The 14,987-nt window shown below is 35.0% G+C and overlaps 1 protein-coding gene across 10 annotated transcripts in view; it reads right to left on the reverse strand.

The window, feature by feature from the left end:
- Nucleotides 1-14,987, reverse strand: part of NCOA3 (nuclear receptor coactivator 3) — a 58,154-nt gene that overhangs the window by 21,448 nt on the left and 21,719 nt on the right. For 7 of the 10 annotated variants that reach the window (XM_036395787.2, XM_036395785.2, XM_036395784.2 and 4 more), the window contains exons 3-7: nt 10,934-11,009; nt 5,236-5,343; nt 3,054-3,226; nt 1,464-1,564; nt 320-494 (exon numbers count right to left, since the gene is read on the reverse strand). In XM_036395787.2, coding sequence (XP_036251680.1) covers nt 320-494; nt 1,464-1,564; nt 3,054-3,226; nt 5,236-5,324 — 538 coding nt within the window. In that variant the 5' untranslated portion in view covers nt 5,325-5,343; nt 10,934-11,009. Of the gene's footprint in view, nt 1-319; nt 495-1,463; nt 1,565-3,053; nt 3,227-5,235; nt 5,344-10,714; nt 11,010-13,504; nt 14,405-14,987 lie in introns of those variants that run through there. The other 3 variants (XM_036395783.2, XM_036395780.2, XM_054516695.1) reach the window with 3 other exon arrangements.

Raw genomic sequence — 14,987 nt, forward strand, 5'->3', positions numbered from 1 at the left:
GTGCTGGAAAGTCATTCACATATTTTAAAAACAAGCAGTTCCTTCAGTCAGCCTTGTGGTACTAGGGAAGGTATTCCTTTAGTGTCGCTCTTTTAAAGTTATAGCTAAACAAAATTCAAAGGCTAAAGTAAAGTGTGAATTTCTAGCACATTTATTTCTGATAGCATGCTACTGTAAAAACACAGTAGTATTTATCAAGATTAAGATATTCTTGTAGTAAAATATTCTTTATATAACTAATATGTTTTGAAAGGTTATTTTTGTCTTCTTTGATTGTTTTCAAATAGTCTACTAAGTGTAGTAGATAAACTTTTACTACCTGAAGATTTAGGTAAGTTTTTAAGAAAGTCCTTCCGGTCCTCTTCATGCAAGATACCATACACACTTGTATTAACCAAATCTTCTTGTTTATACTGCAGATACTGTGTGACATTTTCCGATACAAATACTATGTTCCCATCTCGATTTACAACAAAGAGGAAGCCGTCCAATGCCTAAATATTAACATGACAACATATCGTGTAAGACGGACCGATTAATGCATAACATAATTTAATTTTAAAAGTGCATGTGATAAATGTGAATTTATAATATATTCACTTATTTTCAAGGATAGAGATGGAGTTTTAAATTCTTCTTTGAGGAAAAATGCGTATGGTAGGGAGTTATTTACATAATAATAATAATTAATATGTCCATGTGATATTCCATTCAGCTTTCACATTCATAACCAGCCTTCTTGTTTCATTCTTGATTCATATGAACACTAGATCACGAATTTGTACCGTTAATTCAATAGTTAGCAAATTGAAACAAGAATTCAGTAGGAACAAGCAGCAAGTCATGAACATGAAGACATTTCCACTATCAAGTGATGAGATAGGAGGAGCTAGCCAAATACTGTATGTTCTTAACTGAAAGAGAAATTCAATATCTATGTTAAAAAACAAAGCTTCAAAAATGCTTTCATGAACTTGTAAATATCAGATTGGTTTTCTAGGCATAAAGAAAGGCTATCTGCTATGTACCTTTGTTTACTGTTAATCTTGGGTTATTTTACTTGATGGCAACATTCATTTAAAATGCTTCATAATTTAGTAACACAAATGCAGACATACACATAACAAACCTCTCCTTGCAAAAACTCCATTTAATGTCTATCCCCTAGAAGAAATAAAGTATTCCTTGTACAAATAAGCACTGCTTCAGTAGTAATTTGCTAATGACTGCTGGAGTAAATAAATATGAGAAAAAGTCAAAGGCTATTCCATGTCCTTCTACAGAGAATTTCAGCAAAATTAAGAAAACATGATAGATTTTATTCCTGAACCTTTCAAACATACTTCTGCATGGTGCTTGCATACTATTTTATTACTACAGGATTGCATACTTTATTGTAATATTTTCCCCTGCTGTAAGTATTTGCTTCCATAGGGGTTTACTAGGGCCTAATTTGTACTTGCCTGTAATAAAAGAGGTCCCAATGAATCCTTGTCAATAACTCCTTGACCCGTGGATGATACATCAGCTTTCTGAACATCATCATCATTAGAAACTGCTTTTCCTGAAAGCCAAAAGATACATTTCCATAAAGCAACTTTTCATGTGATAGCCACATTTTAATATTATGAGCCATATCCTAGGGAGAGTGTGAAATAAAGGCACAAAGAAGCACAAATGAGAGAGGAGGGCTCATATACTGTTGGCCGCTAAGACCAGAAAATATGTCATGGCCACATAACGCCAAAGTCTTTGCTCACATAAATTGACTTGGCAGTTGAAGCTGACATGATGAACTTGCTTTGTGAACATTTCTTGTTGTTTTTCAGACACTGTCTGATGAATACCTGCTTAGTCTTTCAGTAGCCATTAAAAACACTCATATATCTCTTATGTTTTTACTTTGATCAGCTCATTATCATTGGTCACAGTCTTCAGATGCCATCACCACTGTTCTTCAAAAAGGCTTTGATTCATGTTAACAGCTGTGTACCTGTATGTGTATATACGTGTGTGTATGTGTGTGCATGCGTACAATAAAGTCATATTTAAATAATCAAAATATCCTCAGTTAATTTATTGCACGGGAAGGTGGAATGGGAATTCATGCCATGCAGCAGAATTACAGAAAAAACACTGTGTGCTTTATTTTGTGGTACTTGCTGGCTGGTTAAGCAGACCACAGGAGGAGTACAACATCTCAACTCTCTAATGAAATATTAGAATTCACACAATGACAGTACAAAAAAACCTTAAAAACAAAAGACAATTTTTGAAAATTGTTTTAGCATAAGATGTGGCAATTTACCGCAACAGGTAGGATACACACAGCAAATTCTGTTTTTCTAGTACTTTACTGCCCAAATGACACATAGAAGCTTGGGAGGTTAGTCATTGGGAGGTGGAGATGGGGCTGGAGTGGTGTTTAAAAAAATAAATTATATATACTCCTCACTCTATATTTCAAAACATGGGTTTTGCATACACCTGTCGGTTTAAAAAAAATAATATATCACTTAGGTTTACCCTAGCTGACAGAATTTACCAAGATATGATGCATTGCTTCTTTCTCCTTTGCTGAGCTGGCTATATTCTGAGTCCATTCAATCACACTAAAAAAGCAATTTAAAAAAATCCATAAAAATCACTACCTCTGATTGGAGGCTTGCCCATAAGAAAAGGATAGGTTTCCTTGAAGCGAAAGGCAATGGCATGTATTCTTCATACCAGTGAGTATTTGGTATAGAGTACAAGCAGATGTTAGAGTACCATCTCCTCTTTTTTTAACTTGTCTGTGGTACAAAACTGGTAAGAAAGGCCGTATGCAGTTTTAAAATCCTGATTCCCAATAAAAAGTGATGATAAATACTTGTTTACTTGAAAATAGAAAATTACTTAAGGCGCATTTCAGGTTTGAATCAAGTCAAAGTCCAAAGACCTCCTCAGTTACATGCTATTGTGAAAAACTACTCAATTTCCCAAGCAACTACTGCTACAAAAAAAGAATCACAATGAAATTAAACTATTAATCTTGACTTAGCAGGGAACTGTACCTTGCTCTTTTATTTGTCGAATCTGTCTCACAGTTTCTTTTAAGATAGCACATTTGTCTGGTTTGACATTGAAATTGTCAATGTCACTCAGATTAGCAGATATCAGCTCAGCCAGTTCTTCAATGTATTTGCTTTCCTGCTCACGTCGACGCTTCTCACCACTGCAGACCAGACTAGGAATCAAGAACATTATTTTGTATAGTTATATACCATCCTGTACAAAACCTGTGCTCACTCTGTGGACAATAATGCACTTCACTTAACACCCACCCATTAAACCTAGGCAGTAGTTATTCTTCCAGCAAACCTGAATCTGAAGGGCAAATGTGTATGTTTTGTTACACTGCTGTTTGCTTTGGGGTTTGTGTTTGTGTTTGGTTTGCATATTTTTTAAGAATTTTAAGTACAAATTGATATCAAGAGAACAGAAGAAAGCTATTAATAAAAAAATACTTCTGCTTTTACTCTTTTACTCTACTGTCAGATTTAATGAAAAGAGCAGCTGCTTTTGTTATAAAATTGCAGCACTCATACAGAAAGTATATTTTAATATTAGAAATTGCTTTACAGTTGCTTAAAATTTACTAGACAAATGAAACTGAATTTTAGCTTCCTATTAACTCCCTTCAAGTTTGATTGTAGAGAGATGATTATAGAAGGAGATACCTTATAAATTTCTAGGCATCAGGACCTAAATGCCATCTCAACATGCAAGAAGAGCAGAATCCCAGACAACCTAATGTTGCTGGATAAAATGTCTCTCTCAAATTCTTTTTCCTACCCAGGTTAATGTGCTGAGTAAAGGGACTGTCTACAGCCTAAACCAACAGGGAGAAATGTCATGCACAATATGGCAAGAAAAGGAAAAGAAGGACTTGGGGCAGGGGTAAGAATGGACAAGGGTTTCAAGGTAATTGAAAGAGAATAATCATTCTTTGAGAAGAAACCAAATGAAGGAGTTAGGAAAGTATGCATGGACCAACACTGGAGAAAACAAACACATGACAAAGCAGGAGCTTGAAAGATCAGGAAAGCTAATGAAGGGTGACAATCTGAAAAAGAACTCCTGCATGAGAGACACTGTAGAAAGGGAAAGAGAAAATGGAATGGAGGACACTCATAAAACGACACTGGGATACAGTGGAAGCATTTAAGGTTCTCATACATGATCTCTTATAATGATGAAGGCAATTGGCATGAGGCACTGGGGATGTGTATATAAAAGGGACAAATATTAGTACGCACAATGCCTGACAACAAATTTAATACAAGGTAATACTCTATGGAGGAAAGAAAAGAAAGAAAAGAAAAGAAAAGAAAAGAAAAGAAAAGAAAAGAAAAGAAAAGAAAAGAAAAGAAAAGAAAAGAAAAGAAAAGAAAAGAAAAGAAAAGAAAAGAAAAGAAAAGAAAAGAAAGAAAGAAAGAAAGAAAGAAAGAAAGAAAGAAAGAAAGAAAGAAAGAAAGAAAGAAAGAAAGAAAGAAAGAAAGAAAGAAAGAAAGAAAGAAAGAAAGAAAGAAAGAAAGAAAGAAAGAAAGAAAGAAAGAAAGGGTAAAAGAATCTTCACATGGTGGAGAGCAATGAAACTAATGGGGAACAGAAACTGAGGCCCTCAGACAACAGTATCTGAGAGAGCTGGGTGAGGGGCAGGAAGATAGCATAGATTGCCAAAATTTAAGATGAACTTAAAAGAAACGGAAGTACAAACAAACCAGCAAAAAGCTCAGCCTCCTGCAGTATTCTTTGATAAATGTAACCACCTGAAATGAGGCTTGTCAAATCAATTACCAGATATAAGATGATGCCTTTAAAATTCCTGTGAAGCAAGAGGTTTTTCTTCTTTTGCCTTGCAATCGCAACTCCAAAAGCAATTCGTTATCTAATGGAAGGTATCCCTGCCCATGACAGAAGAACTGGAACTAGGTGATCTTTAAGGTCCATTCCAACTCAATGCATTCTATGATACATCCACGGTAATAAAATTTCCAAGGGAGTCTAATTATAAAGCACAATTCATCAACTACACCTAATAGTAAAATTACCTATCTTCACAACAGAAGCTGACCTGGAGACTTTTTCAACTAAAGAAATTCCTTAGTTAGAACTTACTCTAAATTGCAATGCAAATTTGAAAAGTATGTTTAAAAACTCATTAAAAACCAGTTAAGTTCAATATAAACGTACCTTGAACCTTGTGTATCACAGGGCAATGTCTTGCGCTTCCTTGACTCATTAGTCAAGCTATCTAAGGAGTTTTCTCCTAATCCACTCATCTTGACCTTGCATCAGCAGCTAAAAGCAATGACATAATAATTTTGAATAAAATGCTCAAAATACCAATTCAAAATGAAGAGAACTTATCCAGATAAGTAATTTATTTTTATCAGATTTACAAGTGAGTTTTCTTAATGCAAATCCATAAATATTGTGCTACTGAAAAATAATGTTTGTTTACATTTCTTTAAAATCTACCCTTTATTTAGCCAAAACCCAGGTTATTAAAGCTTTCTATCACTCTAAGCAAAAGTAAAGGTTAAAAATGCATTTAATTTTTTTCAGAGATATTTAATATTTGCACTATTAAACTGGGACCACTGTATAGCTCCAATTCGTCTAAAAAAAAGAAATTATCAGTATTTAAACATGTATTCAGATAACCTGAAAAGAAAGCAATAAATTAATGTCATACCAAAACACAGTTGCAGAAACAAGTAATTTTCATCCTTAGGAGTGTATCAGGGGGCTTACAGGAGTTTCATACTCATCTCTGCATAAAGCCAATAGATTACTATTACGACTTGATAGGTTACCATAGTTTTCACATCTCTTCCTAAATCTTCTAAAATCCATACAGTGTTCTAAAACTTTGAGGCCAAGGCAAGCAAAGACTTCCACCATCTTTCATTTCTATTGCTTCTGGAGCAAAGACTGGGCCATAACCCAATAAAAACCAGGCAATTTTGTCAAAGTCTAGTTACATTAAAACAAACCTGCCAGATTAGATATATATGACACTCATCTCCCCTCACTCCCAAGAGAAAAAAGGAGCACAGACACAGATGAGAGAAGAAAGCCATGTGAGGTCCTGTTATGCTAGGATCAACAACACTGAGGGAGGAAAAAAATTTAATGGATCGATGCTATGTATCTAGAGTATTTTAGAACACAACTAGAACTATAAAAAGATGTTCAAAATTGGTTTTGGTCTTCTAACCACAATGAAACAAAACAGATCTAGGCAGTTAGAAATTAAGTACTATTTTATCCTTCTTACAGAAATTTCCAAATTAAGTGTAAATTTCATTTACTGCATTCTAGTTCAGACTGCAGTTCTTTACCCTGTACAGCAGTGGCAATAAATGGTGCTAAATATTTAGTTAATAGAGTTAGACTTGTCAGTTAGAGAGAACCTTTTTGCATAACATAACCCAAGCATTAAGAAATCTTTCACTGAAAAAGTTCTTTGTCTCCACAAGCAAAAACTACCATTATGACAATTGTTAAAAGAAACTGGACTAGGATGACCAAATTCCTAGGAGTCAGTGATAACATATCACAAGGACAAGGAACTGATAGAACTAAATGAAGTTTATATTAAGGTATAAGAGGCTGGTGGCCAACTGGTTCAAGAAGCTCTGCAGAACAGAATATGAGCACCCTGTTGAACAAGAAGTTAGTTAAACACAAGTCAGCAGTGTATACTAGCAGCAAAGACAACCAACCCCTCAAAGGGTACCAAATCAGCTAACTGCTGCCAGGACAAGCTATCTAAGGAAAAAAAAAAAAGAAAAGAAGCATGTGTATTACTTTTGAGAAGTGTGTGAGTGCACGGTAATACTTTTTGAATTACTTGACTGACTGAATTTTTGCTTATTGGCTTCTTGTCAGTGGTGGGGGATATCTGCTGTAGTTTTTCCTAAAGTCTAAACTGAAAGGACAAAGACACACAAGAACAGATTTGCATGAAGCAGCATGGAGGTTTTTAATTCTACACATCGAGAATTTAAAAGAACATTCTTCCTACAGCAGTACAAAATTTTGAAAGCTAGACAGGACAAAGGACTGGATTGCTCTAGCACATGTAAAAAGGCCCAGAAATAAAATGGCATCTTTTTAAAGTAAAAATTCTCTTTGCAGCTAATAAAATGTTACAATGCTTAACATAAAATTCTATCATAACCAATCTTCATGCCAATCGATATATATTACAAAAGGAAGGATAACATGTTTTTAAAATGACAACAGAATTAAACCCAATAATCAAACATAATCTTCCATTTGAAATAAACAATTACAAAAGATGCCTAACTCTGTACTATGGGCATGAACTGTACAGATAAGAACTTGGTCTTACACATAAATCCTTGCTAGAGAAACAGGATGAATAAGACAAACCCAACAGAGAGATGGAAGAGCAAGTCTGAAGACCTTTCTCCATTTATATATTCCTCCAGGGCAAAAAAATCCCAAACACATCCGTGGTGGCCTACTTTACATAAAGTTCAAGAAAAATACACTGTTAGGCCACTAGATGCCAGTACAGAACTGGACTGCAGGGATCGTCTTTCCTTCAATTAGCGTCATTCAGCTGAATGAAAAACTACTCATTTGAACAAGTAAGCAGCTGAAAAAAAGAGATTATAAAAACAGTTATGATCATGCAAAAAGCAGTTGATTATCTGAAGCTGGTACTCAGCACTACATATGACTCAAGGTCTTATGTTCACAGACCTCACAGCTGAAGCTGCATCTTCAGGCATGCTGTAGGTGACACCTGCACACACTTCCAGGATTGCTGCTTCCCTCCCTCCCCAACTACATTTACAGGCTGAGTACAGTAAGAGCTGGCGGTTTAAGGGCTAATGTGGAAAAAGAAAGGAAGAGCTTAAAACGTAAGTCTTAAGGCTAACTCAGGAAGGATGTGGACAAAGCTAGTATGTCTGAATCCAAGAGTAAATTCTGTTTAAGAGAAGGAAGCATTTGAAACACATTAAGCAGTTGAAAATTTGAACTAGGATAGACATTTCACTATAACATAATTTTGAAGGTTACATGGTTGTTTTAAATGATTTAAAATAGAAATGTCATTTCTGGTTTAATATCTACTTGTAGTGAGAGATAACTCACAACGTAATTAAATAGAAAACCAAAAATTACTACAATTTGTCTAAGAAACATGATAAATATAGGAACTTGGACAAGGAAGAAAAAAATCAGTAATTTGCATAGACTGTTTTCCTACTCTTACACCCAAGTAACTGGTGGTAGTTTGCTCAGGCCTGAAGCTGCAGAGTTGCTGCACATGCATTTTCCTTTCGCTAAGAATATCATTACAAGCTGAGCAGGCAGGTCATGCCTAGAACAACTCTGTAACTGTTTAGCTAAGGAAATTACAGAAGCTGCTTCCCAATACAGATGGATTTACAGTACAAATTCTTAACAGTAAAACTAATTTCCCAGCTACAGGAAGTATTTGCAAAAGAAGCAATTTCTTTCATTATTAACTCCTCAGTGAGTTAATGAAAGAAATCACCAGTTTTGAAAGTACCAGGTGTTCTATTTCTTCATTGAAGCTGAACCTGTAATTTCTAATGGGCTAAAAAGTTTTTCCAAAAGGAAGGCTATTTTGGGGGTTTGGGGAGTTTTCCTGAAGTTAATTATTTCAAAACACAGCTCTGAAACACAGGTTTCAAAAGTTGAAACCTTTATGCATTTTTACTACTAAAAGCAAAAAAAAACCACCAACCAACCAACCAACCAACCAACCAAAAACACAGGCATCTTTGTAAACTTACTTTTTGAGATAAGAGGCGACAACACTATTTCTGGCTTATGAACCACTAATGCTGGCTAAAAAGACTTCTCTGCTAGTGATACCACACAATATTATCTACCTAAATGAAGTATTTTTTAAAGAAAAGAATTAGAGTGAAATTCTGTTACTTGCATGATTAATAAAATTAAAATAAATCTAAAAGCTCGCTTAATTTGACTGAATAGCTCAGTTACTACATAAAACTGGGCAAACGCAAGAAATTCTATTAAATTTTAGATCAGTATAAATTACCCAAAACAAAGTCTTCAAAGCAAGGCACTGTTTAATTCCATTGATTGTAGCAATAATGAACCACTCCATCATAATGCTCCTAATCCCACCAGTGGAGTGGAACCGAAGGCAGCAATATTTGGAGCAAAAGTTCCAAACTTTCATGATTATTTGCAACATCTTAAATTTTCCTACATTCTTCTGAATTCAAGAAAACAGAAAATAACAAAGATATTCTTGCTCATCAGTAACTCTGGTGAAAAAAAACCACCAGTCCTTATTATTAAGGTGTTCATGCCTACACCCTATGCTATGTACCATACACTTTTCATATGTCTATTAACTTCTCAGTGAAAAGCATAAATGAGTTGTTAAAAAGGTACTGGGTTTTGCACATGGCAGATAAAATAGTTCCAGTAATTACTAATCCATCTATTGCAAAAGCGTATGGTACAGCCTTCCAAACAAAACCATAGATTTTAAAGAAAACATGAGTGTTTATGAGTAGCAGTGTCCAACCTGCCACAGCTTCAGTATTTTGACAGGGTAAAATCCATTGTCTTCTAAAATTCCACCCTGGAATAACAAGAAAACGATGCACATGCCAACAATACAGTATGTTTGCAATGGGGAAAGTTCCTTCGGCCATTTCCTACAGCGCGTTCAAGCCAAAATGACACTGAAATTACTAAGCACAGTAAGCAGAAAGTTTTCAGTTTGATGCAACTATTTCTTCCCTCATCGTACTCAACTCACCCCCACAGAATTTAGAAAGCTACTAACTTAATATCCCTTAGATTGCTTTCTGCTACCTTGTCTTTCAATGCGCTCATTTCCTCGTCCAGCTCAAGCATGATTCCCTTGTGCCACCGCTCTCAGGAGCTGGTAGATGAAAGATCTATCCAGCAAACAGGACATGGCAAGTGAGAAGGTTTTGTCCTAGCAGGGGCCCAAAAATACCAACAATTACATGCTTCAGATTTAGTTTTTCTATCTGTTTCACTGAAACAGTTGACTACCCTCCAAAATGCACAACTATACAATACTAATTTAAAACATATCCTAAATATTTTCTTAAATAACGTTTTTTTTTGCATGAAAACATTTTAAATATTTCATTGATCCTACGAAACCACCAAGTTTTTCCTACAGTAGGTATGTATACTTCTGGTATTTTGCATCCTTGGAAGCTCTTCTGTCTGAGCTGATTTCTTGTTTGAGAAATTGACTAAGCAGAATTTAGCATTACTCAAAATAAGCCAGTTACAAAGAATTAAACCAAACAAGTTCATTTCCATGAATCATGAGCATGCCCTGGAATTTTATACAATGGTAAAATATTAAATAGAATCCTCCCTCCTAAAAAACAAGATATAAGTCACACATTTTTGCAAGATGCAGATTGCAATATTGAAATTTTGATAAAACTAGAGGATATTCCATTCTGCAACTGTGTATACTTAGTTCAAATTTGTTATTTCAACATTTTATCTCCCTCAAATACACATTAAAAAGTATCAAAAGTATTGAAACTTCTGATTCAAAATATTCTTGATATTATGCAGAGATTCTTTTGCTCTAAGACTGACCACAGAAACAACTGATGTTTCCACTTACATAGACAGGAATCCACAAGAATATAAGCAGCAATTTCACTTTCTGGCAGTGGTGCAGTAAGGTTTTTGGTTTGGGTTGGGTTATTTTCTTCTTTCTTCCCTCCTTTTCTTTTTTTTAAGTACATGCTTCTTTTTTTTAAGTACATGCTTCTCATATACTAAACTGTAGTTTTAAAAATGTTCAGGTATATATAGTCCAAATATGAGATCAGTCACTTACTAGTCCTTAGCAAACATTCAAGCACTGCGTATTTTTCAGAGGACGTTCAGAATCAGAATTCATTTTAAGTCACATCCTGGAAAACAAAAATAACATATGATATGTAACTTCATGTAACTGTCATCTCTGCTATACATTGAACAGTAGACCATTCAACTCTTGTCCCTATGCTAAACCCACATGCTCCTCTTCTAAATACAGAGGCATTAGCCAACAGCTTAACATCTTAAATTTTAAAAATATTTTATTTTAACACTGTGGTCTGTTCCACTTCACATGAATTAGTTTATGTTATTAGGGTGCTTATATCAAAGCACAGCCATGCGCTAAGTGCTTGGCATTTGGGGCTGTGCACTCAGCTTCCCCATCGGATCTCACATCAGTACAACTTTCAACATGTGAGCATACAATTTCCTGTCTAAAGCCTGCTCAACCAAAACCCGAGCGTGCTCAAACAAAAATATCATTCAGCATGTTTTGATCTCAATGGGCTCAACATACTGACCTTTGACTAATTTACCCACTCTCAGGATGAGCTACAAAGATAACCAATTCACACCATGTAGAACCTTAGCATCCAACACATCCTGGCTACCAAATCAAAGTTTACATACGGGAGGTTTTTTGATCAAATTTGTAAAAGACATAAAAAAAGATCATTACATTACAGTCCAGATGAGATGGCTAAGTGACAAGTCTTATTGTTACCTGTGGCACAGACAACAACAATATGACAGACACCTAAAGACAGAACACACTACAATGTGTGCAGGTTAAAAATATACCTATATATAATGTGCCAGATATGGTGAACACAATAGTTACTTTTTAAAATAAGACATAAAAAGGGTAGCACTTGCTTAACCTTCCTTAAATGTTTCAGAGATAATTACTGTGCCTTTTTAAAAAAAGAACCCAAATACAATACACTTTAAATTAGAGTGCATAAGACCAACATACTTTTAAACCTCTGAGGAAGGAGCAAATGCAGCAGATAAAAATGCCACTGAACCTTTACTACAGCTTTGTGAATCTGAAAGTGCAATGAAAAAAACACTCATTTACACTGAGTAAATAAAAAGGTTTTCATGTAACTAGTTTATACTAAGAAGTCTTTCATTACCTTTTAAGATGAAAAGCACCTATACCTATATTATGAAGCAAACAGGAAATTATATTTGTTGTACTGATACATCACTTATCCAGTGGAGTGCTTATCCAGCACTTCCCCCACCAGTAGAGTAACTAATAAAATACTATTCCAAAACACATTTGATCACTCTCCACTCTTTTTCACTCTCACATTCCAAAATGGGATTTACTAGGTAGTAAATGATTCAGAGACTTCACTGAATCAGGACTTTCAGTTAAAAAAAAGTGCCATCTCTAATGCTAGTGAAACGCACCTTGTTGCAACATGTTAAATATTCTTAATTTCATGCACATTCATTTTATATTATACATTCTATCTTAGGGAGACTGATTTTTCAGACCTTGCCAGGTTTCATTTACCAATTCCCCTGCAGTGCTTATGTTTAGTAAACACCATGCACTCTTGGGCTATTTCTCAGACATGACAATTAACTTGAACCTTTTTCACTTTGCATGTATTAATACGGCAGGACACTTCTAGTTAAGAGACGGTCAGAGGTGGAAGATGCTTGGAGTTCATTTCCTGTTCCTCTGATAAATAATGCATGTGGATCTATTTTTGGAATGTCATTACTTGTTAATTTGTTTCCTACGCATCCCGGTTTGCGAGTTAGAGCAACAGAAAAAGGACCATGTTAACAGCAAACAAAACACATGACAGAAAAGCAGGTCCCCTGTAATATTGAAATTAAAATACATAAAATTAAAAGTATTTATTTAAAATTAGTTATTCCTAATACTCCTAATTGTTTTAACAGTGCAGGTGAACACACCTGCCTTTAATCTCCAGGACAGCATAAATTCATCTTTAAAACTCAACTGCACACTTACATTTCACACTAAAACCGCACACTCCTTTGGTGATATTTTTATGTCAACCGTCTTCTGCCATATTTTGCCATAGATTTCCAGTATATACAAATACCAGCAGCTAAAACTTCCATTCATTCAAGTAGAATAATTTAAAAATAATTTGTGACCTAAATTTCATTTTGTATAGCCTATGCCAATTTGCCTGAGAAAGGAATCAAAGGAGGAATGGTCATTAGAGTTTCATGCGAGAAAAGAATCCAGAAAAGTGTACACATCTGTGACATCTCAATATGAACAGAGACAATAGAGGCCTTTTACAGCTATACTGGAGAGTGTGGGGGGTGAAGGCTTGCAAGTCTTTTTTGTTTGTAACACGAAGATGTGAATAATTTTGTAAAATGCAGTCAGGAAACCTCATGTGGTATTACTAAATTAGTCTCTTTCTTGTTGGATCTCTCCGCTGATTTCAATTTTTAGATGAATCAGGCAGGAGTCATGAAACAAACTCAGACACAGAAACAGGAAAAGAAAACATGAATAGACTTTCCCTCATTAAACAGACATACACTGCACGAGACATATATTCTAACACTTCTAGCACATTACAATGTGGTATTCATTTCTTCATTTGTTCATTTCTTCACATCACATTTCTTCATTTCTTTATTTCTTCACATCACATCATTTGTAGCTCCAGTTCAAGCTATTAAAGCCAGGTATCTCATCAAACAGTTTTAACAGGAAAAGAAAAGGAAGGCAGCAAATTAATCAGTTACTGCTTGTGCACACAAATCAAAGGAATTGTGAAAGATGGTATAATTGTCATTTGAGGTTAGTTGTGTTTAACAAAACAACATGCAGCTTAGAAGTAGTATGGAATATTAATCTACACATCTCTAGATATATGTGAGGACATCACCACACATCCCCTCAAGACAGAAAAGTGATTACACAGGTCCTCTTATGACTGTATTGCAATAACAACAGAGAGAGAGAGAGAGAGAGAGGGAGAAATTATGCTGCCTCTCAAGTGAATCCTGGATAATAGCTCTTACACCTACATAGCCTTTGGAACAGAGAACAAAAACATCAAAAAATACCTACATGGCTCTACGGCTCTATGAGAAAGTTAAAGGGGATGCCACGGGGAAAAGGTTAGCATTTAAGAAGTGGAAAGCTTGTTTACATGGGAAGAACTGAAAATGAATTGAAACAGGAAGTACAGGACTAAAAAAAGAGAAGACTGCACCTTGCACTTAACTACAGGTGATTATAAAAAGATGCTTAAGTAGCATATCATTAACAGGGAAGCCAGCAAGGGAGACAGTGGACAAAGGCATAAACTGGATACTCAGTGAGAATAAAGCTGTAGCTGTGAAAATTTCTTCATGTTGGCCTTCACCTTTGTTAATCCAAAACAACACAGAAAATGCACTGAATCCATTCTGCCTCTTAGGAGCGTTCGAGATTAACTAAGGTTTAAAACCCTGCTGGTTCCTAATGGGAGCAAAGAAATCCCATCTTTAACCTTGAATTTTTAACAAAGTGGTCCAGCAAACTCTGAATTCCAGACTGGCTTCAGACACTAATTTATCTTTTGACTTTGGCAATTTGGATATTAGTTAAAGAAGAAAGAAAATTATTTCCTAATATAAATAAAGAAGAATGAAAATGATTTCTTATGTCATTTGAAGTGTCTTCCAGGTTGAAAGGTTTAGTATGAATACTAGTAAATATAAGTATGACATTTTTATTAAACATATTAGTAAGGAGAAAAAAATGTATCTTTCACCATTGATCAGTAGTTAAAATTATGATGATCATAATCATATTCATCCATTCCAGTTTTAAGGTCCCTTCAGTCTTGAGTTACTTGGCAGCCAACATTTGTGATCTGTTCACCTCAACACTGAGTTACTGAAGTAACAGGAAACTGTAAGTCTAAAAGATCAGCAAGCTATGTGGACTGACAGAAAATCTGAAAAACATGAAAATAATAATTTCTTCCAGACATTTTTCTCTTCAAGAGAACTATTAGACAAGAATAATTACATTCAGTGCTTTTAACATTCCAAAACAATCTCATAAT

This window comes from Molothrus ater, chromosome 17 (assembly GCF_012460135.2).
Source record: "Molothrus ater isolate BHLD 08-10-18 breed brown headed cowbird chromosome 17, BPBGC_Mater_1.1, whole genome shotgun sequence".
NCBI lineage: Eukaryota > Metazoa > Chordata > Aves > Passeriformes > Icteridae > Molothrus > Molothrus ater.